This window comes from Pipra filicauda, unplaced genomic scaffold (genome assembly GCF_003945595.2).
Source record: "Pipra filicauda isolate LSUMZ 115617 unplaced genomic scaffold, ASM394559v2 scaffold196_size3971931_pilon, whole genome shotgun sequence".
Lineage (NCBI taxonomy): Eukaryota > Metazoa > Chordata > Aves > Passeriformes > Pipridae > Pipra > Pipra filicauda.
Genome location: NW_024104305.1, coordinates 3,760,389 through 3,785,160, shown reverse-complemented (window position 1 = coordinate 3,785,160; position 24,772 = coordinate 3,760,389). Strand labels below are relative to the sequence as shown.

Sequence of the window (24,772 nt, the reverse complement as noted above, 5' to 3'; positions counted from 1 at the left end):
CTGTGTATATAGGTGTTTTGTTTTGTTTTTTAATATCTTGGGAGTCTTGCATTTAGTCAGTTCTTACAGTGCATCTAATTCTCCTGGCCTTTTAATGGTGGTTCCAAAGAAGCGATTGCCTTTGCCAGCAGTCAGAGAGCAGGTCCCACCTGTAAATGTCCTGTCGTTACCTGAGGGAGGCCTCGGGGGGTCTCCAGGGCTGCGGTGGCAATGCCCTTACGGTGGGAGTCGCGTGTCATGGAAACGCACGCCATGGATAATGTGTCTGAAAACCACTGTCCGTGTAAAGTTTTGTCCCTTTTTTGGCCTGTAGAGGGCATTAGTCATAATCCTTGCTCTGACTGAAGAAAACAGAAGAATTACAAAGGGATATTGTGGAACACCAGTACTTATAGCTCTCTCATAAAGCACTGTTGGGTGTTTTTTGCTTTTAAACTAGGCCTGCCACGTTTGAGCCTTGGAGCCTTGGTTTATATGCACCCTTGCTATTATAGTTCTTGTCTCTACTAAGGAAGAACAGTCTGAACCTATTTTTTTAATGAAATGTTTGTTTCCGTTGCCCTCCCCAGAATATCTTGTTCGATGATATTTTTCTTTTCTAAAGTCTTGTTAAAATAATCCATTATTACGTAGAATAAAAAATTCATATCTGGGTGTCAGACAGTTTTGCATTCTAATATGAACTCCCCCAGACTGCTCCACACCTTTTCTTTTCATGACCTTTCTGAAGACTTCAGTAAAAAGGTTTGCTGACATGTACCAGAGTTGTGAAGATTAATCAGTGTTGTGAATGTGTGATGGTAAGCTTGCTTAGATAAATCCAAAAACTAATTCTTCGATGAAAAACAGTCTCGGATTCTGTACTGGACAATGCTTTGTCTGCCCTACTATATCTGTTAGTTTTTTGAAATGTCAGAGCCAGGTTACCAGCGACACTACATACATACTTGGAATTTTTCAGCTTGTATCCTAATTCAGCTCAACAGCTGGGAAGCTGAAGGCAGTAACAGCTACTACGGTGATGCCGGTGAGACAGGTTTCAGCCAGTGAATGACACGGTGTGCAGTCAACTAACGTGCCGTAAAACAGAACGCGAGATGGTACAGACTGAACACGGGAGGGAGATTATTACATAGCAGGGAATGCTTCCTGGGCACAGGGTGACTCCGAGGAAGTGACTGTGTCTTCCTCGAAAAAAAAGTAGGTGTGGCGATAAACCGTTTATTTTGCATGAGTTGCTGAGCGTGTATCTGGATGTGCAGCGGCGATGGTGTGAATTTCTGACAGGTGCTGGGGGAGCTGTTTGTTCAACTCCCTTCGCGCCGGGACGGGCGCGGTGCCGGTGTCAGGGCGGAGCCGGCGGGGGCCCGGCTCTGAGGGTTCGGCAGCGGCCGGAGCCCCGGGCCCGCCGCCATCTCCTCACAGGTGCCGGCAGGGCCCGCGTCGCGCAGCCACAGCGCTGGCGGGGGTGGGCGGCCCTGGGGAGCCGCGGGAAGGGCCGAAAGCTGCGCGACCCGCGCCGCCTCACGGCCGACGCTGCTGGCGGCGGGCAGAGCGACTAACGCAGCGCCGGCTCCCCCCGCGGCCGGCGCGCCGTGGTGCGGCCCCGAGCGGGGCGGGCCGGCCCGGGCTGCGTCACGTCGGGAGGGCGGGGGAGAGCGCGCGTGCGCAGCGCCCCGGGCAGTGCGGGGCGGCCGAGGCAGGAGGCCCCGAGGGTGGTGCGGGGGAGCCGGGAGCGGGCGGGGTCCCTCAGCGCCGGCCGGGGGCCGCCGGGGTCCCTCAGCGCCGACCGGGAGCGGGCGGGGTCCCTCAGCGCCGGCCGGGAGCGGGCGGGGTCCCTCAGCGCCGGCCGGGGGCCGCCGGGGTCCCTCAGCGCCGGCCGGGGGCCGCCGGGGTCCCTCAGCGCCGGGGGCGGCCGTGCCCCGCGGCCGCGGTGCCGGGCAAGGTGGTGTTCACGCGCCACTGGAGCTCGGGGTGACCCCGCCGCCCTCCCGAGAGCGGTGGGCTGTGTGGGGGTGGGCTGTGGGCCGTAGTAACAGGGAAGAGGCTGTAAGCCGTATCGAGAATTGCTGTCGCTTTTCATGTGGGCAGCTGCTGGGGGCTTACGGACTTTGAAAAAAATATGTAATCGCCAGAGGAGGTGATGTCGTGGTGCTGAACATTTCTCTGGTGACGAACGCTCCCGGTGCTCCTCGCTCCCTCAGCCAGTTTATTGATACTGAAACATCTCGTTCCTAGGTTTGCTTTCCTGCAGTGAGCTCCTGAAAATCTCTTAACAGTGAGATTAAGGTCGCTTTTTCAGCCTCATCTTTCTAGATGTCAAGCTTTGTCTGACTCTGCAGTTTCTCATAATTGAAGAAAGTATGTTTATTTTCTTTCTACAGATCAGACATGTTATTGACACTACATCTCCCTAATGGTTTTAAAGAGAATAGTAGTAAAACTCTGAAAATCCCGAAGCTACAACAGGGAGTATGCAATGATTTGGTCTTTAACTAAACTGGCCTGCCATACACTGCCTGAGGAGAACAGGGATTTTGCCCTTATATGTACCTTTGTGTCCGTATGTCTGCATACATACCTGTGCACGTATGCATAATATACATATTTGTATGTCCACGTACATACAAACGTGAATATAAATTTATATGTTTTTAAAATGTATGAATATATATGATTTTATTTGCAGATGCCTCAGCATTGAAATTGTTCAGAATCAAATACTTATCTAAACCAGCAGACTATTATTTAAGTTAACTCAATATAAATAGTATTACTGCTTTTGTTCATTATAAACATCTTTTTAGAGTTGTGTAAGCAGTTTGTTTTGGCTCAATGCTTCCTTATTCTCAGGAAGCTTGGCTGTGATCTGCAGCATGGGAGTAACTGGTTGAGATGTGCCTTTTTGGGGATTTCCCAGACCTCAGCAGTGTATATCGCTTGTCTGACACTGCAGTTTTAAGTACTGGGAAAATGTGTGTGATGTTCATATTTTCTTTTGCTGTTCTGTGTAGCAGCAAATGCAATTTCCTGAGAGGTTCAGATTCTGATCACCCAACTAATGTTCACATTTTGACTTAAATGTTTTAGTCAACTCTTGTCAAACCTCAGGCTGTTATTATTGCTGTGATGTTTTGCCATCACTACTGTTGCTGTCTGTGAAAGGAAGCAGAAGGAAACTCCTGGACAAATTCAAACACAAAAGGAAGAGAATGGAAGCAAGGACAGGTAGCCTAGGAGGATAAAGAAAGATTGATTGAGTAGTCAGGGATCAGATTGGGAAAGCTGAAGTCCTGATTGATTTAAATCCAGCTAGGAACGTCAAGGGCAACAAGAAAAGCTTCTATAGGCACGTTGGTGATAAAAGGAAGACTAGAGAAAATGTGGGCCTTCTCTGAAAGGAAATGTGAGACCTGTTTACCTGGGACATGGAGAAAGCTGAGGGACTGAATGGTTTCTTTGTCTCCACTGTGAAATGCTCCAGCCACACTCTAGAAGAAGGCTGGAGGGGGACTTTTTACAAGGGCATATAGTGATAGAAGGGGGAATGGATTTAAACTGTGAGTAGGTCTAGATTAGAGATTAGGAAGAAATTGTTCCCTGGGAGGGTGGGGAGGCCCTGGCACAGGTTGCCCGGAGAAGCTGTGGCTGCCCCTGGATCCCTGGAAGTGTCCGGGGCTTGGAGCAACCTGGGCTAGTGGAAGGTGTCCCTGCCCATGGCAGGGGGTGGAACAGGATGAGCTTTAAGGTCCCTTCCAACCCAAACTGTTCTGTGATTCTATGCCTAAATGATGCTTAGATGAAAAATTTGCCTTTGCAAATGAATTTTTTTTCCTTTTTTTTTTTCCTGGAGAATGTGTCTTTTCGTTTCTGAAAGAGGGAAGTTAAGTCTGACTGTTGAACTCTTTTTCAGATTCTTTATTTGAAAATGGCAACACTAATTCACAGTTTATCAGATCACAGTGATGACGTCAACTACTGCGCCTTCTCATCGTCGTGCTTGGCTACGTGTTCCTTGGACAAAACCGTTCGCGTGTATTCCCTGAGCGACTTCGCCGAGCTGCCGTACTCGCCGCTGCGCGGCCACACGTACGCGGTGCACTGCTGCTGCTTCTCGCCGTCGGGCCGCGTGCTGGCCTCGTGCTCCACGGACGGCACCACGGCGCTGTGGGACACGCGCGACGGCCGCCGGCTGGCGGTGCTGGGGCAGCCGCGCGCCAGCCCCGTCCGCGTGTGCCGCTTCTGCCCGCGCGGCTCCCGCCTGCTCGCGGGGGCCGCCGACGGCACCCTCGTGCTCTGGGACGTCCAGTCACTCCAGCTCTACAGGTCAGTGCCAGGGGCTCTCGGACCCGTCCCTGGTCCGCAGGAGTGTAGCGGGAGTAGTGTGCTGTGCTGTGTACGGGACTCGCAGGCTTACACCGCCGATGGGTATCACGAAGAAATGGGGAGAGGACTTGGAAGACCCTCAGATTGGGAGAAATGCTGAGTCTTTTTTGCGTTTTTTGGTGGGGTTTGTTGTTGTTGTTGGATTTTGGTTTTGGTTGGTTGGTTGGTTTGGTTTTGTTGTTTTGGGTTCTTTTGGGTTTTTCTTATGTTAATGCAAACTCAAGAAGCTTTAATTTTTACTCAGTTATCTTGCATCTAAATCCTGATTTTTTTAAAAGTTCATTTCATTGATTTAACATGAAATCATGATGCATTGTGTACTGCATTGCATCTGGTTCCTAAACAGCAAGTCAGCAAACTGTGATACATAATATACAGTTAGTTAATGGAGCCTGACTGTACTGTGTACTTTATATTATATTATACATAGTGGTATAAATTAAATATTTAATTACTAGGAGTTTGGAGTCCAGGAAGGTCTTAGAAGCTTGATAGTAATCCAGCAATCAGAGTTTGGAAGCTATGGACGTGTCCTGAAACCATGCAGTTTGAGACATAACAGTGACAGAAAGGATTATTGGAGCTAAATGAGTTAAGTATGACATGGGTTTCCAAGAAACATTTGAAACAAAGCAGATGATTATATTTATTGATGTTGCACAGTTAAAGGTGTGAACCTTAGGGTGATCTTCTAAGTCCTCCTCTTCATCTCTGTCTTTCAGGAAAGTCTTCAGGCCAGTTGTTGTAATCTGTACTTGGGCAAGATGTTATTTAGGTTTTAGAGCTGCAATTACACAACTGCTGTTCAAAGTTTGGAAAGTAGTTAAGGATTGAGCGAATTGAACTTTCACTTAGGATTGAAGGAGCAGCCATGTGTGAAAGCCAAGGTTGTTTGGTGTTGGTAATCCCTTGTCAAGCATGTTACTGCTTTTTTGGCCTCTCTGCCTTTGCCTTCCACAGCAGTGATTTATATGGGAACTGTAAAGTTTTTCAAAATGATTTATTGTAGTTACTTGAAATAGTGTAAATCTGGAAATTTGTCCATAAACAGAATTCTTATAGATTTTTGCCACCGTGGTTTTTCTAATGCATAAAGAAATGCTGAAGTGGTTGTTTTGTTTTCAGACAATAAAGAAGTACTGATTATATATTTTTACTTATTTTTATCTTTAAGAAAAATTTGGAATTTCAGTCATTAGTATTCTGAACTGTAAGGGTTTATCTGCTTTGACATTGTTTGCATTGTAGAGAAGTAAGAAAGAACTTGAACATCCCAAACCTGTCCCCTTCAGCTATTAAAAGTTCATTTCAGTGTGTTAACTGGCCAGGAGTAGTCAGCTTAACTTTAATTATATGTATTTTGGGATGTGTATGTGTATATGTATGTTCAGCTGATGAATTTTTTTTACTGTCATTTGTAACTGTAGATAGAAAAATGCACGTCCTGGTTTTAAATGCTGAGATCAATATCACATAGAAATTATCAAGGTACTTAAAAATTATGTCAGAGGATGTTAGTTAACCATTTAGTGTCAGTCTGTGGTCCTCTGTTTCTTTTGCTACAGTTGATTGTGTTGATGTTGAAGAAGAGAACACCTTTTGCCACACTGTTATGTCACTTGACCAAATATGTGGATGGTAATTAGAACAAAGGTAGCCACTTATTCCTTATCTGCTCTGCTGTTGTAATTGACTGTTCAAGTTGTGAAGTAAGATGGCTATTTAAATAATCTCTGTGATGGATGTGAACATCATGAAAGCAAGTTAATTTATGTGTATTTCTTAGTGGTCTCTGTTTTCTGTTCAGTAGTTCCCATACTAATATCTGGCCCACAAGTCTTAAATGCATACTCTGAACATGTACAGTGCTGTTTATGTTACTGTTACGTTTTCAGAGCAGAATCTGCAACTTTTTGTGTGAAAGAAGTTTTAAAAGCTGCACTAAGGAAAAAGGATTCTGCATATGAAAATGGGAGTAGTGGATTTGACAGTATTCTTAATGATAGAATTAAAGGAGTCAGTGCTTTGTAGAAAGTCCTGGGTCTGATTAGCAAGACTCTCAGGGAGAGTTACTGACTTCTGTGACATTAAGTCTGACACCTCTCACAGTAAATAAAACTTCTATCAGCAAAAGAGAATGAGCAGCTTCTACAAGATACAATGACAGAGTAAATAAGACAGACATTTCTTGCTATGTGACTGTTGCTTATGGCCGTTGATTTTCTTCCTGCACTTGTAGGTTCAGCTCTGCATGCTGGGCTGGATCTGCTGTCCGTTAAAAGGAGTGAGACACTTTCAGTTGACTTTAGGTTATTATCAGATAAGGTAAAGGATGTCAGGTTGACCCCACTTCCCTCCTGAGGATTGACCACACTTCTGTATCTGCTAGAAATTTTCTTTAAAGATCAGTTCTACAAAGTGCTTTGGCTTAGTTAAGATAGAGACTTTTTTTCCACATTGCGTTCTCTTGTGTACACGTTCTTCAAAATTGACCCTACATCATAAATCACAAAGTGTTCTTCTCAGCTACAGCTTATGATATGGGTTAGTAGGTGTTCTGTTTTGTCTTTGAAAACAGAGCAGAGGAATTGTGGGAATCTTTTTTCCCTTGTTTGTGTACATGTAAATCTGTGTTATGATAATGTGCATTTATCTTTGACTTTTAAAATGTACCCTGCCGTAGAATGTTACTTTTAAATGTAAAGTCCATGCAAGTAGTTTGAAAATTATCACTCAGTTAAAATTATTGCCTTGGGGTGCCATCTCATGTTTTCCTCCTGCAGTCAAAGAGCAGGTGTGTTCCCTGCTGCAGTGCTTATTTGGCATCTCTTCCCGTAGCTGGGTTGAGTTTCTCTTCCTTGTATTACCAAGTCCCGATGTACAGAACTTAGAAGTTTGGCTTATTGTATCAGATGGTGTTTGATAGATCACTTCTTCAGAATTGTACTTATTCTAAATTCAAATCCTGTGTACTCTTACTTTTCAGGTCTGGAAATGTTAAAGATGGTTCTTTGGTGGCTTGTGCATTTTCTCCCAATGGAAATTTCTTTGTCACTGGATCATCAAGTGGTGATTTAACCATTTGGGATGATAAAATGAGATGCCTGTATAATGAAAAAGCACATGATCTTGGTGTTACCTGCTGTGATATTTCTTCAAATCCAGTATCTGGTTAGTTACTTAACTCATCAGGGGAGGAACATTTAAAAAAAAAAAAAAAGTTCTTTCTAGCTCTTCTTTTCATATTATTTTTTTAGTGATGCTCAAGATACAAATGACCTTGGGAAGAGTTGATGTTTAAAGTATTGTGAATATTTTTAGTAAAAACTGCGGTCAGGCAGGTGGCAAAGAATGTACTAGGTCAATAAACAAGGTAACTTTGAGAACTACTGAACTGTAGAGAAAATTAGTATAACCATAGAATTAAAATTAAAAAGAGTATGTCGGTGCACTCAGTAGATAGAGGAATCAAACATTTACCATCAAGAAAACTTAAAATATGAGCACAGCTGTGGTCTTTTATCTACTTGTTCAGGAAACAGTATAACAATGATACTGATTTCTTTCTTCTAAGCAGTTTTAGAACTTCTGTAATGATTTTTGCTGATGTAGTTTACTGGTATGCTGTTATTTTCAGTGCTTCTAACTCGCATTAATATATTTTAGTTTTATCAGATATTGAAAATGGATTCAAATACTTCCAGATGGCTTCTTGTGGACAAGATAATCAGATCAAGCTTTGGCTTATTTTATTTGCAGATTTCTTAGGTGAGCACAGCAATGTTTTTTTCATATACCAATGTCTTAAGTCTTTAGTGACAGTTTAAATCGAAGATCAAAATTATACTACTGGACTCACAGCCACAAGTTGAAAGTTTTCTGAACTGTTAGCAGGAGAGCAGCTGAGGCATTGACCACTTGATGCTGCTGCCCCATGTAGATTTTATTTAGCCATCTATTTATCAATAACAGTATAAGTAAAGATTTAAAAAAAAAATCTACTGTGGCCTTTGAACAGGTCAATAGGTTGAAACCTCTTAATCTGCCAGGCCATGGAGAGGTTTGCTCTCATCTTTCAATATGTCCTGGGCCTTGAGCAATTGCTGGTGAAATGAAAAGAGTAGTGGTTCCTCCTAAAACTGCAATGTAGAGACAGGGTAAATGGCCAAAAACATCTACAGAGGGTACTTTTTTGTAATCTCTTTTATATAAAAGTCTGTAAGGATGAATAGTGTGTGTACAGATGTGCATTTAATATCTAAAACACTGTGAGACATGCTAAGACTACAAAGTGAGGAAGTTGGAGATGTTCAAATTAAGTTGTCTCTGTGGTCTTTGTAGATGGTCACATCTTTGGTGGAGTCACATCTTTGGTGGAGCTTTATGCTTCTAAAAGCAGTTTGTCTTGTACCTTGTCAGATATGCCCGTATGTAATTTTTCCTTTTTGTATTTTTAGGTGTTGAATTAAAATATAAATGCACATTGAATGGACATTCTGCCCCAGTTCTGGCTTGTGCATTTTCATACGATGGGCAGATGTTGGTGTCGGGGTAAGCAGCACCTTGTGCTTGTGGAAAGCACGGGGAAGTGAGGAGGGCGGAGGGAGCCGCGTGTGAGGGGAGGGCTGGCTGTGGGCACAGGGAATGCTGCCGGCTGTGGGCACGGCCCTCAGGAGCCGTGTGTGAGGGGAGGGCTGGCTGTGGGCACAGGGAATGCTGCCCCCAGGAGCCGTGTGTGAGGGGAGGGCTGGCTGTGGGCACAGGGAATGCTGCCCCCAGGAGCCCTGTGTGAGTGGAGGGCTGGCTGTGGGCACAGGGTGGGAACAGGGAATGCTGCCGGCTGTGGGCACGGCCCCCAGGGTTCCAGGCAGCTGTGAGGGGAGGGGGCTCGCACAGGGGACTCTGCGTGGTCAGACTCAAAGGGCTGGTTGATGCTCAGCAGCAGCTCGTTGCTAGTGGCTTTCCTCAGGGACCAAGCTGTTGAGAGAGAAGTTATAAATAAGGTAGGTATAATCACTTATGGTTTTATGAATATTAGTGACTGTATGCTTTTACTCTGCTCTTCTCATGAAAGGTATTTAGTCACTTCTAAACTAAATGGTAGCTTGAAGTAGCAAATACAGTGGTTCCACTCTAAATTTTAACTGTCTTATTTACAAAGACTTTCTAAACTGAAAGGCTGATGTCTTGCAAAGGAAAAAGAGAAGACTACAATTGCCAGCAAATAAACTTAAAACTAAACAAACCCCAGGAGACAATAGCTTGCTTTGACACTTTGCTTTATATTCTTTCCAAGGGAGTCTTTTTCAGTATTTGAAGATCATTATGAATGTGACGTAGAGTTATTTTATTTTCCCTTAGACATACAGATTATTGTTTTCACTTACATTGTCATAAGTGAAATGTCTATCCCATAAAATCTTTCAGGAAATACTGCTGCCATGGTAAATAACTGTGCAATTTGTATTTCATGAAATATGTATGTACTGATTGCATTGCACAGCTATATTTTATGTATTGCATGACACAACTTCCTCTGGCTTGCTTTGCAAATAGAAAGGTCTCAAAAATAAGAAGGGCTGAGAGTAGATCTTGGACAGCCAGACTGTGCATTTGCTTTACAGATGCTGCTTGCAAAGATATATAAAGTAGAGATATGGTAGAGAGAGTGGGGGCCAATTTGCAAAAGCAACTGTGCAAATCCTTTGCCTCGGGAATTCTCATGCAAGGGCAGAGTTTTCGTATTGGCTGGTTTTTACTTCACACTGGTCAGTGTTGTTTAAGGTGGGCACTGGTGGAGGGGAGATAGATATCTAAACTTTGCATCAGGTGTTGTTAAGAAATATCTTCGATCTTATATTGTTTGCAAAAAAAGGTTTTTCCTCCTGTCTTCATGAAAAACAGTTTCTTTTTCCCTCTCTGCTTCATTTTAATGTCTGTTTTTTTTAAAGGTCTGTGGACAAGTGTGTCATAATCTATGAAACTGTAAGTATAGCATAGTACAGACCATTCATTGGGTTGCTGTCTTTTAATGTCAGTACTGCTGCAGTGTCTTATCAGCATAAAGGAATACTGAAGAATAGAAACGATATAATCCCAAATTATTTACTGTGTGTTTGGGGGGAGGAGCGGGAGTTGTCTAAGGAAAAGTGTCTCTTGAGAATTGATCAGTCTTTCTCACTTTTTATCTACATTTTGAGGATTTGCTGATTTCTCTGCAGTAGGGTATTATTCAATTAATTCCATACTTACAAGTTATGTTCATATTGAAGCAGAACAATTTTTTGTTTATCCTAACATGCCTAGCTTCCAAAGCAAGGAGGAGTGTAGCTTTTGACATAAAATTGGGAATGGTGATCATAGAAATTTTTTAGTTAATTATATATAAAGTGCAGATAAAATAGAAGCATAACAAAGAAGTCAAGAAAATTATGTTAAATACAGTGTCTTCTCCTTAAAACATACTGTTTAAGCATTTTCTATAATAATGTTATTACATCTTTCATGGTTCATCTGTAAGTGCTATTTACCTCTAGTACTTTCTAGTATTAAAAAAAATAATTTTGCTGAAAATGGAGGATGAACAAATTTTAAGCTTCTTCAGCTTGCTCTGCACATACTTAATGTGTTGATACAATTTTTAAATTAGTGTTAAAGTTTTTCACCAAAATCACTAATATGATACCTGCACAGTTATTTTAGTAGTCTGAAGTTTAGATAGGTATGTAAGAAGTCCTCCAAGTTTTGGAGCTTCAGAAAATTAAAAGATGCACAAAACCACAGCATAAGTATTTCTTAATACTGTTTGTCAGCTTTTGTGGCCTTTGGTTTTTATCAGATGGGACAATAACTTTTCTAGTTGTGGATTCTCCTCTGGAGATGCTCAAACCCCACCTGGACACCTGCTGTAGGTGGCCCTGCTTTAGCAAGGGGTCTGTACTAGGTGATCTGCAGAGATCCCCTGTGATTTTGTGGGGAAAAGTGGGGACATAAAGCCTTCATGGGACAGAGAGAGATTTTGGCCTAAAATAGGGCACTTTGATCATGTTGGGCAACTCAAACTACTGGAGTGCTGACTGATCAATTAGTGATTCTGAATAACTGCTCATCATCTTCCCACTTCGTCTGTACCTGTCAAAAAAAGGTATCTTTCCTAAGAGGGAAAGTCTTTCAATCATAAATTAAAACTGTGGAAATTCAGGAATTTGGTTTTTTATTGATATTTAGTGGCCAAATAGGAGAACCACTGTTGTGGTTAATTACTGGTCCCGTTGAAGGATCGTGGCTTAAATCTCTTCCCTTTTGGTCATTTCTAAGAGCAGATTTGTAAAAGAAATGTTTTTATCCCCACGAACAGTCAGCCAGTATGGATGTAATTCATTCAGCTGGTGTTTCTGGCACGGTTCTTCTGCATGTTCCGTGCTGGCTGATTGGGAAGGGTGGCAGTGCCCCAAGGAATCCAGGGGGGCTTCAGGCAGGAAATTCAAGTTGCAGTTCTGCCTCTACTGCTGATCAGCTTTGTCAAGGCTGTGTAACTTCTCTGAAGGTAACTTGTGTCACCTTTCAAGAGGCAATATTCCTTACTTTGAGAGGAAGCATGCAAATGAAGAAATGTTCTTTTTATTCTTTAAGATTTAAAATTACAAAAACTCTTTTACAGAGTACTGGCAATACCCTTCGTACTTTGTCTCAGCATACCAGGTAAGAATTCAATATGATTATTCTGTTTCACTGTTAATAAAAGAAATTAACTCTTTTTCTTGTGAATTTTCACACTGTGTTTTTTTTTTTTATTTGCAGATATGTTACAACTTGTGCTTTTGCACCACATAGTCACTTACTTGCCACGGGCTCAATGGATAAAACTGTGCACATATGGCAGTTGGACCTGAAGCAACCCTCTGCAGGTCAGTGTGTGAAGTGTTTGTAATTTGTTCTTTAAATTCAGAGCACCTTCCGAAGATGCAAACCCCCCACATTCTTACCTGCAGTTAATGTGTAACCTCAGAATTGTGTGCCTGTTACTGGTCTTTTCTCTGAACTGACCTGACTGAAGTCCTACAAAGGAATTTGGTTATTTTTTAAAAGAAAAATATACTAGATCTATCTTAATTTGATTAATATGCTGTATCTTCTTTTCTGATATTTGCCATTGCTTGCTCTCTGGACAGCATTTAAGAGATGAATATTATTGCCAGAGTGCTGACAGACTTTTTGGACAAGCATCATTTGTGATGGGTTAACCAGAAAATATGCTAATTGCAAGCATAATTGTCAACAAGAAAAACAGTTTACCAGTTGTTACAGGTGAAAAAACCCCAAGATAGCTACTGTTACAAAACACATCAGCACCCAAAATTTGTGGAACAAAGGTACATGTGATCTCGTTCAAAGCACAAGAATAAGTTTGGACTTCAGTCTGCTTTCTAAGGAGGTGTGAGATGGTTCCACTTTTCTGGTTTTTAGTTATTCAGTTCAGATTTTACAGACGTGGGCATCTGAGAGATTAAATTCTTCTAAACTTTGAAAATTGACAGGTAAAAAGACAAAAATTATCGTGCCTCTTCCCCAAAATAATGTCTAATAAGCATTTCTTTTATTAGATGGAGAATGTATAGTACTGAGAACACTTAAAACCAGAGTTCATTAATGACATTGTTTCTTAGAACTGGGGGATTCATTGTTGGTTGTTTTTTGGGTTTTGTGGGTTTGTTTTGTTTGATTGGGGATTTTTTGGTTTTTGTTTTGTTTTGTAACTGTCTTTTTCATTTCCAAAGGAAATATTGTAGAAACTGAATCTAAGGTGGCTGTTGAGGACTGGTCAGAGGATGATGTTTCAGCCTGGCTCTGTGCACAAGATTTAGCAGACTTTGTTGGGCTTTTCAAAATGAATAATATTGATGGCAAGGAGCTACTGAATCTTACTAAGGAAGGTCTTGCTAATGAATTAAAAATCGGTAAGAGTATGGAAATCCAAATATTTTTTAATTTTTAAAGGACTTTGAAATGTTGTAATAAAAGAAAGTTAAGAATTCCATATGTGGATTCCCCCCCCAAAATGCCTTTTTATTTCATTACCATTGTGTGTGTGTTGACTTGGTCTATATGAGATCACAGTATCTCTGTGTATCAGCCAGCTTTGTTGAATTCTAGAAATAACAGGTGCTGGGAATCTGACAGAATTGTCATCCACGAAAGACCCCTGGCTTCCTCAGTTTCTGCACATTGTCTCTTTAGCATTGAAGTAGCCTAAAACTCTGTTGCAGCATCACCTGCTGAGGCCAGTCAATTAACACTGACTAGGAAGTCCTGTGAGAACTGAATGTGATCAATGACCTGCTGAAAATAAGAGTTCTCTGTGGGGAAAGGACTCAACAAAGGTATAAAAATTATGGCCTGACAAAACTGACTTGAAGAATTGCTCTCTACCTGCCACGGCTCAAGCACTTACAAAACAGGAAAATACTACCTGCCCAAGATGAACAAGATTTTCAGTGCTACTGCAATCCCAGTTTAACTAAATGTTAGGAGTTTATCACCACACAGCCATGGCTCTGCAGCACTGCTGCACCTGTGTTGGTTTTACTGGTTGTTTTCCTTACTCAGGTTCCTGTTGGGTAGCAGGAGAGACATCCTGGGCCTGGGCTGGCTGCAGGTTTTTGGTTTGGGGGGTGGTGAGATGGAGCTGTGTCTCTTGAAGCAGCTGCTGACTTTTTGCCCTACCTGTCTGTGCTGTCTGCTTAATGTATAAATAATTTTTCAGAGTCTCTAGGCCTGCGCAGTAAAATTCTCCAGAAGATTGAAGAACTGAGGATGACAATGATCTCAGTTTCTGTTCCTGTCCCTGATGAGTTCCTGTGTCCTATAACAAGGGAGCTTATGAAGGATCCTGTCATTGCAGCGGGTATGTCTTTACATGACATCAGTTAAAATTACTTGAGGATAAAGATCGGTGTGGGAACACAAAAATGGGCCTGTCTTATCAGAAAGATAAACTATTTTAAATAGCTGTTGCAACAAAACAGAGTTGTGATAAATGTTTAATTTGCCAAATGACATCTGTAATAGGGAGAAAAATACTGTATCAAGCATTTGTTTCTTTTTTTTAATGTGCCTTTTCAAATATAATTACAAGCCTAATTACATCTTTGGCTTGATAAGTGCAAAATAAGTGCACACACCGGGGCAAAAAGCCAAGGAAACCCAGGCTCATTACTACTTAGCACACCATCTCTAGGGCACTTAGAAGTTTGTATTGAAGGAGACTCCTTTAAATTCAGCAAGGTCTTTGAACTGTGCTACACCAGGAGCTTAAGATGTTCTACAGGTAAAACATTCTATGGAGAACTAGTGCTTAGTAGTTCTAATCTTGGGGGTGGGGAGGGGCATACAGTCATCAGAAGATCGGTGTAAGTTCTTCTGATGCAGTGATTAACTTCAGTCGTGAGGTATCAGACTCCTGAGAATTAAAATGCTCAAAGTATGAAGACATTTGCTAACTGCTGGAGTGGCAGTGGCTTTACTGAATACAGGGTGAGCAGTGTAATCTCCATCAGAGAGATTTCTGGGTGATTGGGCTAAATAACACTGAGCAGGGGCCACATTTCTGTTCTTTAAGTAACACCTTGTTTAGGTACCAACTGAAGAGCTGAAGCCCTGAAACTGGACAGCTGGTGAAGGCTCAGCAGGGGCCCAGCTCAGTGCTGGGGCAGCCAGGTGGGCACCCACAGTGGTCATGGGCGCAGCAAGCTTTAGCTGTGTTAGCTATTTTGTATTAAAGAGCTTTTACTTCACATTATGGATCAGTCAAACTGAAAAGACAGTCTTATTTAACATGTATAATATACTTTGGTGCTCTGCAGTCAGAGATAGAAACATGAAATTAGCCTGAACTGTTTATATTCACAGTAGAGCTTTCACAGACCATGGACTTACTCTAAATCTCAATTTTTCCTGTTTGGATGTATTTCCTTCCTTTCCATTTAAATATCTAAAATTTGTAGAGCGCCACAGTGCCCACGCCTCTGTAATAGGAGCTTCTGTTGATGGTTTTGTTGTAGATGGCTATTCCTATGAAAGGGAAGCAATGGAACACTGGATCAGCAATAAGAGACGATCTAGTCCCATGACCAATCTTCCCCTCCACTCCCTTATGCTCACACCAAACAGGACACTAAAAATGGCCATCACTCGCTGGCTGGAGACTCAGCAGAAATGTTAAACCCCTTTGGAATTCTGTGTAGCTAAAGGAACTAACTGTATCAGGAACAACTGGGAAAAAAAGTTCTATTTCTGGTCTAATCTGTGGCTGTTTCAAAGAAAACCTTCACTGGTGGAAGCTCCCAGAAGAACTTTTTAAAGTTATTGGTTATTTTTCCTTTGTGGTATTTCTGTTCAAGAAATGAAGTAATAACAGTTTTTCAAATAAAGTTTTCTTAAAATTTTCACTACATTTCTGACTTCTGAGTCTACAGTCTTTCAGAAGGTAAGAAATAGCAAAGTATAGGATCTGTATCATTCTATCCCATCAGGGACTGCATCTCATCCCACAGGTATATTAAGCATGTTTATTTTGTATGGAAAAAAATACAGTAGCTGTGCAAAAATAGAACTACAGGACAAGACTAATATATGAATTGTACAAAATATCAAAGAACCGGTAAACAATAAATAAGCTAAAGCATAATGATGCAAACTCCAGAAGGACTGGTAGAGCTGGGTACAGGTGCTTACACTGGACACAGAGCACTGTAACCAAGCACGATGGGCAGGGTGTAAAGCTGAGCTCTCCAACTGAAATGCACTCGTCGCAACGTTCGCTGCAGCCGTTCCTTTTCACAACGTTCTTGCCAATATAAAACCTTATTTCCTCCAAAAAAACTTCACAGCTTCATCCTGCCATGCCACTGCACATACACTTTTCCTCAAACTTTCATCTTCACTCCATCCATTTGTTAGGTTTCCCATAAAAACACTCACTAGGCATTTAACTGCTGTACCTTTTCACAAATAAACAATAAATCATTTTGCTTTAAGATAGCACCCAAAGGTGATTAGATAACCTATATAAAGTGCAATTATTGTTAATAGGCCATAATATTGTGTTCTTCAGTGCAATAACCAATATGGTCAAAGCTTCTTAATACACATGCAAATGTCACTCTTTATTTTATTTGATTTCTCCTAGTTACCAAAAATAGTTATATTTACATGTCAAACATGGCTGCTTATAGTTTACTCATACACAAATTATTTATGCTTCCTAAATGTACATCATGCAACCCAAATTACATCCCGCTAGAAAAGTGATAAAATACTATCTTTGATTTAAAAAATGCATGCATGTACAGATCTGAGTATTCTGCAGCAGATTATCTTCCTTAACACTGCTGTGAGAAGTAAGCACTTAAGCACTGGAGAGGCACAAGTATTATGTGTGAGATGCAACAGAACCAAAAGCCAAGATTGAAGCCCTACATGAAAGGAAACTCTTATTTAATGGTAAAATGTAATGGAAAGGATTTCTCTGCTCGATGTCCTACTCTGTTGGTTGGACAACCCTAATTGACTCTTCCTACAGAAGTCTGTTATTCCAGTTACTGTCACTGTCCTGTGCTGGTAGGAACAGTGTGAAGTGGTTGTATCCCAGTAAGGACTGGCCAGCACGGGCTGTTCCCTCAGAGCCAGCTGTGCCCAGCCAGTGAGTGTTGCGAGAGCAGTCACACCCTGTGCTGAGCCAGATGTACCAGTAAATACCCAAAGTAGGATTCATACATTTGATTCAATGAAGGATCGCTTTGGTTTTGCTGTGTGGCTGAGGTGCCCGTCCTGGCTGCTGTGGGACGGGGGTTTGGCTGCAGCATCGGGGTACGAATGAGAACCTGGGCTGGGGGATTTGTCTGGACAGTGGGGAGGGACTGGGCACGGGAGTTCCTCGCGGTCTCTCGCTTGCACACTGCTCTGGTTGCCATCTCCCAGGGCAGCAGCCAGAGAGGAGACTTTAGTTGGGTAGTGTTTCACTGAGAACTGGTCCAAGTTTGAGGGCTGGATGCCCCCAGGAGCAACGTTTGTGGACAATCCATCTGATGCCTGAGCGTGCCAAGTGCGACTGGATTGCATATTTTGCTGCTGGAACCTTGCAGTCTTGTCCATGATTCCCATAAATGGGGTATTGCGGGGTCGGTGCTCAGTACCCTGAACCTGACTCACGTTACTCTCCTTGAGTCGAACATCAGGGCCCAGCCCCTTAACGCTGCCTGAAAAGCTGCTGGCTGAGCTGGCCAGAATCACACTGTTGGATGGAGAGCTTGAAGAGACAGCACTGGGTACAGGGCTTTGCTGCCTTGTGTTACCGAAGTTCATCTGAGCAGGGCCTGTTGACCTGTCTGCAGGTTTAGACTTGTTGGCAAAAGAATGAGAAGAGAGAGTCTTGTGATGCTGTGGATGGGAACACTGGCTGGACATGAACTTCTCACTGCACAGTTCAGCACTGGGATCTACGGAAATACTTCCAGATGACAGTGTGCTTGTCCCATCCAAATGCTGACTTCTAGAGTGTGGCACAGGCAAGGGACTTAGGGGATGATGCTGCAAAGATGATTGTGCCTTTGTATTACCTTGACTGCTTCCTGGTTTAGATCCAGGCTGGATGGAGCTCAGGTGCTGATTAGTTTTTACAATCTGTGCCTGCTTTGTTGGCTGCATGATCAAGCCTGGCTCTCTCAGGTACTTACTGCTTGTTCTGCTCTGAGGGGACACAGACCGACCCTTCTGCTGAACACCTTCCTGAAGGGTCCTGCTGAATGCTGAAGCAGCTGAGGAACATTGCAGCCTTTGTGGTGGGGAAACAGATTCATCGGGGTGTGACAGTTCATCCTCCCTGTCTTGAGGACTGAAATTCTCCTTCACGCCTGATACAACACCCTCTTCATTATCGGAGTTGTTGGTTTGCTCCAGTAGCTGTGCAGACTGATGTTTCTGTTGCTGTGTTCTCTGCAACTGTTTGCATTCCTCTTCCACCCGAGCCAGGAGACGTTTTATCTCCTGATTGCTGGGACACAGCTGAGCGGCTTCATGTAGGTCAGCAAGAGCAGCAAGTAACTTTCTGTTTAGGGCAAAAAAAAAAATAAACACTGAAGATCCAGAGCAGATCTGAGCCCCACCATTGCCTATTACTAATCCACCTCCGCCACTTGCAGAGAAATATTCTGATGTGTCATTTCCTGCTGCAGGTGGTGACAATGTAAGAACTGGATGTTCTCCACCTCAGGAAATTCTTCCCTCTGGAGAACCACAGACCCAGCCCTAAGCCCTTCCTTGAGTCTTGTGACAATCCGTGCAGGGAGGCAGCAGAAGTCTCTGCTGGGAACAGTAGGAACTGACACTTCATCTCACAAGCCCTTCACAGTTACCTCGAGTAGGGAATCTGCTGAACTCCATGACTATCTATTGAGCTGTTTAGAAGAGACACTGTGAACCAAAGGCACCTTTCCCTATACTTCAGCTATACCTCTATAGTTTGCCATTTTTCCAGACTAGAAGAGATAGTTCCTCCTCTCTCCCCTTGTTTTTTATCTTTAACTGCTAATGCTTCAACATATCCTGTCCTATAAAACCAGCCAGTAATACATGATAAATAAACTTGGTAATAAATAATGCAGTGATAAGGCTGGGTTGCACACTGTTGGCCACATTCTGCTCAGTCATGTGAGTAGCAGACCCATGCAGTCTTACATTTCAAATAATCCCTCTTCATATCAGTTTGTTACTTTCTGGACTGCCCAGTGATTACCGAAATAAGTATTCAATATTGCTATTTGGGTGTGGTCAGCTTTAACTGATACAGAGACCTAATACAGATGGAAAGTGCACAAAAAATAACGTTTTCTTTGCAAATTCCACATAGAAATAGTGGAAGAGAACAAGTTATTAAAAATGTTAGGTTAAAAAAGAATCTGTGCAGAGAGATCCATAGAATCAAACAGTACCTGCTGTTCCTCTTGGCTCTTGCTCTGGCATAATAGGCTTCGTAACACCTGGGCTTCAGATCCAAGGCTTTGGTAGCAAACTCTTCAGCCATACCAAAGTCCTGGCAATGAACCAAACACCCCGATTACACCCCAGCAGGCAGAGGGAGCTGCAGGCTCTGGGGCCGTGGCACAGGCTCTGCCTCCCCTGGAAGCACCCACGGCAGCAGACTGGGCTGTGTCACAACAAAGGGTGGTGGCAGCATTGTCCATCCAGTCTTTGAAAAGTACCACAGATATGCAGCAGTTCATCATTCCAAAATAACTGGATGACCTCAGACTAGCTGTAATAGATCCCCCCCTGCAACACACACTCATCTTATAAACTGCCCATTTGCTAACACAACAAAGCCCTCCAAAGTCAGGGTACAGTGAAAAGATTTATAAAATAGCACCAATAAATGTCCACCCCAGCAATGCAGTAGGAGAGAATTCTCAGATTCTGAAAGCCAGAGAGGCAGCAGAGGCACAGTAAGATCTTACATTTGTTTTTCGGCGGCATCGTGACAGGTTCAGGTACAGTGAAACTCTCAGCTCAGTGAAGGCTTTCATTTCCTCTCCAAAGCCTTCCCTGGGGAACTTCCTCAAGGCGTACTGATAGCGCTGGGCTGCTTCCTTCATCTTGCCTTTCTGCAGAGTTTAGGGAACAAGAAGCTTTTCACAAACTTTTAATATTGCAATACTGTTGCAAAAAAGCACGTTACATTTGACATCTACCAAGAGGTGCCCTTCAAGAAGAAAACAGAGACAGATTTTAAAAAAATAAATATACGCAGCATAGGCTGTACTGGCAGACAAGCACAGTGAGAGAACTTGCACATTAACTACAGTTTGTGTTTGTTTCTGAACTCAAAATGTTTAATGGTATTAGACCAGGATAATACTTGCATTAATACTACCAGTACCAGAAAAAATCATGTACGATACATGCATTTTATTTTTTTTTAAACAGACCAGTAAAATACCAGATGATGTAGTCGAAAAGGAGGTATAAAGAAATTATATCTACTTACATGCAGAAGTCCAAGATTCTGTTATCATAAAAAGTATGAATCTACCTACTTTGTACAGTGTATTTCCTTCTTCCATCAGTTTCTGCAGCAGAATCAGGAGGATATCGGGTTTCGAGGTGGCCATAGCCCAGGCTGCATTTCCTGCAAGTTAAATTTTAGGGGTCTCTGACAAAGGGGAAGAAAGCGTGTTTCTGCTTTCAGAGTAGGAAGTGAATCAGCCTAGAGAGCCTAATCCCACTTCAGGAGATATTCCACCTGTGTGGAACTAGTATTCCTGTTCTCATCAGCCAGGTGTACACACGTTTAAACTACGTCTATCCCCTGCCTGCCCCCCTACCCCACCACTGTAAAGCTCAGGCCTAAGCAAGGACCTGTATTTGGTCATACTTACTTATCCAAAAAATATGAAATAACATTTCAAAGGTACTAAGGATTCAGTAATTATCACATACACAACTGCACCATGTACTTGCCTACTGATAATACATGACTTGGACATACATTTTTTTGCCTACCCTTTGCAAAAATGTATGATTCTATAATTTATTAAAAGAATGTCACTTAAATGTAAAACTTGTTAATCTAATTCGTTAACAGTGCCAGACTTATGCATCACTAATAGTGAATCATCATTTTCTTGTTTAAGTATATCATGGCAGAGTAACCATGTACAGAGTGACTCCTCCAGACCTCACCCTCAGCACACATCACAGAAAGGAGCAGAATAAAACTTCTAAAGTAGAGTTGTGTGTGTCTGCCTTTAAAGAAGATTGTTTCTCTTGAGTGGGCATCTGCAAACCAGACAACCAGCAAAAAATCTAGTGTTTCCAGTTATTTAATCTGCTTTACAGAAATGACTGCTTCTGGCAGAGCAGAAGGCAGCTGTTTCTCCCGGTACAGGGCAGTTCCACTCACCCAGCTTGGCTCCTTTTCTCAGCAGTGTGACCACGACTGAGGTGTTGCGGCAGCCGATCGCTCTGTCCAGCGGCCGCATCCCACTGTGATCCACGTGCTCTATCATTGCTCCTTTCTCCACCAGATACTGCACCTGGGAAAAGAATGAGACAAGCCTTGTAACATGGCTTGTGGCAGGAAAGGCAGAGCAGTGAAATATTTAAGCTACCGCATATCCTCCTAGAAATACACTGAGGATGTGCTCCTGAGGCCAGTACAGCACGTGAAATCCACGGAAGGCAACACAGCATGGGATACCTGGCAGCAGTGGCAGCGGTCATTTTCCAAGGCCATTACTTGCCCAAGTGTGACCAGCAGTGATCTCTGAAGGGAAGAGGCACCAACAGTCCTGCCCAGATGGGTCCCACGACCCACAGCCACGGGCCTGCTCTGCACCTTTTCATTGGCATCATCCCCCCCCAGCCAGTGGCTGAGCACAGACTCTGATGGGACCAGTCTGTGAGGGGACACGGTAGCTGGCACTGCTCCAGCACAACCACCTAACAGCAAACATGGGGACAGGACGGAGCCTGGACACCCCTCACTTCCCAGCAGAGTCTGTCCAGTGTCACCTACAAACACTCGCAGTGTCAGGAACCCGCCAAAGCCAGTGCAGAACCTGAGGGCTTATTTACAATTTTAAGTTAATTCTGACAAAGGCTGGATGGGACCAAGTGCTACAGTGAGTTCCCTGCATGGCAGCACCTGAAGTGCTGTTCTGAAACAGGACATTGTCTGTGCAGACTCAGAAATACAGACGTGAGTGAGAGAGGCTGCACGTGCTGTTCCCTCTAGTTCCCTGCTGACCTCTTGGATCTGTCCATAATGCCCTTCCTCTTCCTACACCTCTCCCTGGGGTCTGGGTTCCATGAAGGCACCACCTGACCAGGACCCTGTCAGGGGACTCCCGTGGGTCTGCAGCATAATTCTGGGCTTCTCCCTCATCTGGAAAATGCTTTCTGAGCAAACACTTGCACTGCAGTTGGGATGTGAGCAGTGTAAGCATCTTAACTACTTCCCCAAATTTTCTTTCCATTTTCATTGGCAATATTTTTTCTAAGCTCTGTTTTGTATTATGAAAATTTAGTACATGCTTAATTTTTCTTTTGTTATACTTACAATATCAGCATCTCCATAAAACGCTGCCAAGTCTAGGGGCGTTCGTCCATTTTTGTCTGTCTGATCAGTTGTTGCACCTTTCTCTACTAAATACTGAACCACTTCCCTGTGGCCTTTCAGACATGCCCAGCTCAGAGCTGTCAGTCCTTCCTTGTCCAGAGAGGAAATAGCTGCACCTGTAAAATGAAAATTAACTTTGTTAGGAAGATGTTCTATTGAATAGGAAAAATTGCCTAACACACAGATGCAGTCTCTGGTGCATCTGTGCAGCCTTGATCCACTATTTATTTTCTACCTTCAGAAAGCAGAAATTCCACAGTGCTCAGATGTCCTTCACAAGAAGCCACCATCAGTGGTGTTCGGCCCTGCTTGTCACTTAAATTCACGTCAGCCCCATGCTCCACTAGAAGTTTAGCAACCTGAAATAGAAAATAGCAATTTAAAAATACACTGCTTGTACCAGAGGAGGTTTAGGTTGGATATTAGGAAAATTTCTTCCCTGAAAGGGTTGCCCAGCCCTGGCACAGCTGTCCAGGGCAGCGGTGGAGTCCCCATCCCTGGAGGGATTTAATAGTAGTGTGGATGTGGCACTTGGGGACATGGGTTAGGGGTGGCCCTGGCAGTGCTGGGGGATGGTTGGACTCGGTGGGCTCAGAGGGCTTTTCCAACCTTACTGACACCATGATTTTATGAAATTGGCAGATTTAGATTTCAGCCACAATATCATGAACTTTTAGAACAGAGGACAGGTGTTTACATCAATCCCTGGGAAATCCCATGCAGCTCAAGCCCCGACTGTTTGCAGTCCAGGGCCTCATCCTGGCAGGAGTGGCCAGAACGAGGAAGGCTCCTGACTCCAAGGTTCTCTCTCTGCCCAGCAGCAGTTCAGAGGATCCGAAATGGCCTCTGATCTTGGTCTAGGAAATGAAATATTTTAACTCACGAGTTATTTTTCAGGTATGTTACAACCTAAGGCTGTCGTGCAGCCGATGTACTTTTGTGAGTTACGTCAAGTGATACAAAGGGTTTGGAAGGAAAGTCGATGCGAACGCCCATTAGAAAATGTACACGAATTTATTTCAGAACTGGAGGGAGGAGGAATCGGGGCCCAGCTCCCAAGGGATCCCCCAGGCTGTGCAGACCTGCCAGTGGCCCTGCCGGACGGCGCAGAGCAGCGGGGGCACCCCCCTCCTGTTGGCTCTCGTCACGGCCGCCCCGCGCCCCAGGAGGAACTCGCACACGTCCAGCTTCCCTCGGCCTGCAGCAGCTGTGAGGGCTGAGAGAGCAGGACATCAGAGGCTGGGAGAGCAGGACATCAGAGGCTGGGAGAGCAGGGCATCAGAGGCTGGGAGAGCAGGGCATCAGAGGCTGAGAGAGCAGGACATCAGAGGCTGGGAGAGCAGGGCATCAGAGGCTGGGAGAGCAGGACATCAGAAGCTGGGAGAGCAGGGCATCAGAAGCTGGGAGAGCAGGGCATCAGAGGCTGGGAGAGCAGGGCATCAGAGGCTGGGAGAGCAGGGCATCAGAGGTTGGGAGAGCAGGACATCAGAGGCTGGGAGAGCAGGGCATCAGAGGCTGGGAGAGCAAGCATCAGAGGGCTGAGAGAGCAGGGCATCAGAGGCTGGGAGAGCAGGGCATCAGAGGTTGGGAGAGCAGGACATCAGAGGCTGGGAGAGCACAGAGGGCTGGGAGAGCACAGAGGGCTGGGAGAGCACAGAGGGCTGGGAGAGCACAGAGGGCTGGGAGAGCACAGAGGGCTGGGAGAGCAGGGCATCAGCATCAGCTCTTGGTTGGCTAACCCTTTACACCTCCCCCCGCAGGTGTTACTGTTTCCCCCTTGTTTCAGCTTTTCCCTGTGACCCTCATTGAAAGCTGAAAAGAACAAAGAAAAAAGAAAATACTTTCTCCATCACTATTTTCCCCCCTCTTCCATTTTGCTCAAAATAGACTTTGAAATTAAAATTTTGTTGTTTGTGTTGAAGCCTCACCAGTCGTGCCAACACTGTTGAAACAAAAAGGTCTGTGTGTGACTTCTGCAAGATCAGCAAAGGACTTGCCCCTCCAGTTTCTAAAGTCCATACAAGCAACTCTAATTAGGAAACATATGACAAAGGGAACACCCCATATTTTCTATAAGAAGTGGGTCAAATTGTGAATTTCCTGTTACTCATTTTTTAGCATTTTCAAATACAGTAGATTTTTTTTTTAAATTCCAGTGAATGCTGAAAGTAAATGAAATTACAAACACTGCAGGTAAATTTTTCCTTTTTAACA

General features: G+C 43.6%; 2 protein-coding genes across 18 annotated transcripts in view; one reads left to right on the top strand and one right to left on the bottom strand.

Annotated features, from left to right (window-relative positions):
* The first annotated feature begins 1,268 nt into the window (after positions 1 to 1,268).
* On the top strand, positions 1,269 to 15,838 carry WDSUB1 (WD repeat, sterile alpha motif and U-box domain containing 1). Of its 14 annotated transcripts, none has more exons than XM_039380480.1 (12): positions 2,113 to 2,361; positions 2,690 to 2,753; positions 3,914 to 4,326; positions 7,373 to 7,557; positions 8,053 to 8,154; positions 8,844 to 8,937; positions 10,338 to 10,371; positions 12,047 to 12,087; positions 12,187 to 12,293; positions 13,164 to 13,343; positions 14,150 to 14,290; positions 15,447 to 15,838. In XM_039380480.1, exons 3-12 carry the CDS (start codon positions 3,929 to 3,931, stop codon positions 15,605 to 15,607), a joined length of 1,443 nt encoding a protein of 480 aa, XP_039236414.1. In that variant the 5' UTR covers positions 2,113 to 2,361; positions 2,690 to 2,753; positions 3,914 to 3,928; the 3' UTR covers positions 15,608 to 15,838. The 14 variants fall into 14 exon arrangements, with proteins under 14 accessions (XP_027590366.1, XP_027590368.1, XP_039236414.1 ...); XM_039380483.1 differs by lacking the exons at positions 2,113 to 2,361; positions 2,690 to 2,753; positions 3,914 to 4,326 and adding exons at positions 4,882 to 5,273; positions 5,814 to 6,039; positions 6,626 to 6,711; XM_039380484.1 differs by lacking the exons at positions 2,113 to 2,361; positions 2,690 to 2,753; positions 3,914 to 4,326 and adding exons at positions 4,889 to 4,977; positions 5,814 to 6,039; positions 6,626 to 6,711.
* A 94-nt stretch (positions 15,839 to 15,932) lies between these two features.
* Positions 15,933 to 24,772, bottom strand: part of TANC1 (tetratricopeptide repeat, ankyrin repeat and coiled-coil containing 1) — a 65,940-nt gene continuing 57,100 nt past the window's right edge. For all 4 annotated transcript variants that reach the window (XM_027734557.2, XM_027734558.2, XM_027734561.2 and 1 more), the window contains 8 exons: positions 23,641 to 23,774; positions 22,794 to 22,917; positions 22,499 to 22,674; positions 21,341 to 21,473; positions 20,475 to 20,566; positions 19,896 to 20,042; positions 19,374 to 19,474; positions 15,933 to 18,490 (listed from right to left, as the gene is read on the bottom strand). In XM_027734557.2, coding sequence (XP_027590358.1) covers positions 17,155 to 18,490; positions 19,374 to 19,474; positions 19,896 to 20,042; positions 20,475 to 20,566; positions 21,341 to 21,473; positions 22,499 to 22,674; positions 22,794 to 22,917; positions 23,641 to 23,774 — 2,243 coding nt within the window. In that variant the 3' untranslated portion in view covers positions 15,933 to 17,154. The remainder of the gene's footprint in view (positions 18,491 to 19,373; positions 19,475 to 19,895; positions 20,043 to 20,474; positions 20,567 to 21,340; positions 21,474 to 22,498; positions 22,675 to 22,793; positions 22,918 to 23,640; positions 23,775 to 24,772) is intronic.

Coding starts and splice junctions, on each gene's coding strand:
- WDSUB1 (XM_027734565.2), top strand. CDS start 3,929: ATGGCAACACTAATTCACAGTTTATCAGATCACAGTGATGACGTCAAC. Junction 8,155..8,843: donor TTTATTTGCAGATTTCTTAG/GTGAGCACAGCA, acceptor TTGTATTTTTAG/GTGTTGAATTAAAATATAAA. Junction 12,088..12,186: donor ACTTTGTCTCAGCATACCAG/GTAAGAATTCAA, acceptor TTTTATTTGCAG/ATATGTTACAACTTGTGCTT.